The sequence below is a fragment of the Argiope bruennichi genome, chromosome 1, assembly GCF_947563725.1.
Source record: "Argiope bruennichi chromosome 1, qqArgBrue1.1, whole genome shotgun sequence".
Classification (NCBI taxonomy): domain Eukaryota; kingdom Metazoa; phylum Arthropoda; class Arachnida; order Araneae; family Araneidae; genus Argiope; species Argiope bruennichi.
Window position 1 is genome coordinate 117,719,917 of NC_079151.1, and position 2,834 is coordinate 117,722,750.

The 2,834-nt window shown below is 33.8% G+C and overlaps 1 protein-coding gene across 1 annotated transcript; it reads right to left on the minus strand.

Moving 5' to 3' along the window:
• Nucleotides 1-1,171: 1,171 nt before the first annotated feature.
• Nucleotides 1,172-2,290, minus strand: LOC129974863 (piggyBac transposable element-derived protein 4-like). The gene has a single exon (XM_056087633.1). The coding sequence runs from the start codon at nt 2,288-2,290 to the stop codon at nt 1,172-1,174; it is 1,119 nt and encodes a 372-aa protein (XP_055943608.1).
• Nucleotides 2,291-2,834: the final 544 nt, after the last annotated feature.

Below are 2,834 nucleotides of genomic sequence, written 5' to 3' on the forward strand. Positions count from 1 at the left end.
AAAACATCGCTCGTTATGTGAGTAGCCTTTTTATAAATTTTAGTTATAGCATGTTATGCGAATCATTCGTTATGAAAAGTACTCGCTGAGCGAGATTTGATTATACTTTTTTGTGTACAATTCAAATGTGTATTTGTGTTTTAAAAGAATACAGCATCCTTAAGGAGTTTGTTGGAGTTTTTTTCGAATAATCCACAGATGGATTTTGGAAGTATTTTCTGCTTAAATGTGTTATTTTAAAAGACCGAAATCAGAGAATATCGACGTTTAACGAACATTTCAGTGAAATAACAAATACAGGGTTTAAAAATCGGGTACAAATGATGGTCCCGATTTTTAAAAAAAATCATATTTTCGAAACTACTATACATATTACAATAAGTGATACTCGAATTTAAAGAGAAATATACCAAGTTTTTTTTCAGTTACAAATGTTCGATGTGTAACCCTTTTGTTACAAGGTAAACAATGTCTTGTCTCAATGATTTAATTTTGTGGGGTTACGTCAAAGACATTGTTTAAGTACCACCAATGCCGAAAACATCGCCAGAACTTAAAGAACGCATTTGTGAAGCATTCCGAGCGATTGACAGAGTGATGGTGATGCTACAAAATGTTTGGAACGAACTGCATTATTGAATGGTCATATACCGTGTAACAAAAGAGTCACATATCAACCATTTGTAACTGAAAAAAACTTTGTATATTCATTTCTCTTTAAATCCGTGTATTACTTATTGTAATATGTGCAGTAGTTTCGAAAATATGATTTTTTAAATTTGGACCATCATTTTGTACTCACCCAGTACTTTGTAATTATTTAACCCGCGAAGACGCGCGCTTCTGTTGTGACTCGAAGACGCGCATCGGGCTTCGCAGGCCCGGAAACGTTTTTTGTGAGAAAAACGCAAATAAAATTACATTTACGTTAACGAAAATCTAAGTTTCACAAAAGCATACTGCTGAAAATATAAAATAATGTTTTTCAGATAAATGCCACTTTCAATTTACACAATTACAACTAGTTTAAGTACAAAATATTTAAAATTGTTTAAAGGTTCTTTTCTCTTTAAAACTGAAAATTACAAAACATACATGAGACATAAATTATTACTAGTATTTATTAATAAAAATTATTTCTACATTAGTAAATTAAAATAAAACTTACATTTTAGAGACATTTGCAACAAACAACGCTGCTATGTTCCCCGCATACATTTTTTTTACACGCGGAACAACACATTTGGGATTTTCTGTCCTTTGTACTGGGACATACATGGCATCTTTTTCTAGAAATTTTTTGCTTTTTTTGCGGGGGAGTATCACAATTTTCACTGTGGTTACAATTCAATTGGTTACGCAATTGACGGGGAAGAGTAGCCTGCATACTTCTTTCTTGAAGGTGATCCTTCAATAATTCTAAAGAAAGATCTTTTATGAATAAACTTCTTTTCTTATACTGAACGGGTGGCGTATTTGATGACAGTAATATGATTCGAGAATTTACAGTAGCAATATTCAGCATACTGAAAAATATGACCATAGGCCATCTTTTACTTATCCTCGCAGTAGAATATGTAGCTGACATTTCATCCACTACATCAACTGCGCCCTTTGTAAGGTTATAAAATGTTATAATCTCTGGTTTCTTTGCTTCTCCTGCAGAAGCGTCAATTGCACCATCATTATGCATTGAGGATAATAGAACAACGCATTTGTTTTTTTTCGGTACGTAAGAAACCAGTGTCAAATTTTTTTGGAATCCAAATAATGTTGAATATTGTTCTCGTTTTTTTCCAGAAATGAATTCCTTTGGAAGCTCCCTTTTATTTTTTCGGACTGTTCCCACAAGTGTAATTTTTTTCTTCAAGAGGTCTTTTGCTAAATCATAGCTAGTGTACCAATTGTCAACAGTTAGGTTGCGTCCTGAATTGAAAATAGGTTCTAGTAATCTCTTTACAATTTTGTCTGGGCCATTTTCAACGTTATATGGTCCTGCTGGTTGAGTTCCTGCATAAATCTCTAGGTTCCATGTATAAAATGTTCTCGCATCTACCAAGGCAAAAATTTTTATTCCATACTTGGCTGGTTTATTTGGCATGTACTGTCGAAATGAACACCTTCCTCTGAACGGTTCTAATTTTTCGTCGATTGTCACATATTCTCCAAGAGTTTGAACTTTTTGACAATTTGCGACGAACATTTCAAAAATATTTCTGATGGGAGCAAGTTTATCCACTTCTCTTCTAGAAGAACGATCTCTTACATCATCAAATCTGACACACCTCATCAGAAATAAAAAACGTTTATATGACATAGTACGGTGGAATATGTCAATTCCTGTTCCATCAGTAGCCCAGAGGTCCTTTACATTTACATGGGAAGATTTGTGCAGTCCACCAAAATAGAGAAGTCCTATAAATGCCTCCTATAAAATTTTTGTAGGATGAGCGTCTCTTTCTCTTCCAAATTTACATGCAATTGATCGAATAAAAATGTTCGTGCACTCGACAATAATTGATATCATACTTTCATCAATCAGAAATGTCCAAGAATTTATTGGCGAGGATACATTTTTTGTTTCGCCAATATTTCCAGGCAGTTTTGAAATGATATTGTGAGCAGGAGTTCTCACATTTTTCCTTGGCTCCTTTTTATGCCATATCGTTTTACCGTCTTTCCCAACGTAATCATCGGTGGATTCACAAACGTACACTTCACTGTCTGAATCTAGCTCCTCTTCTGAATTCGATAAATGATCACTAATTAATTCTTCATCAACAATTTCTTCATCTTCCTCATTAAGAGATTCTTCATCTGTTGAAACTTCCGCT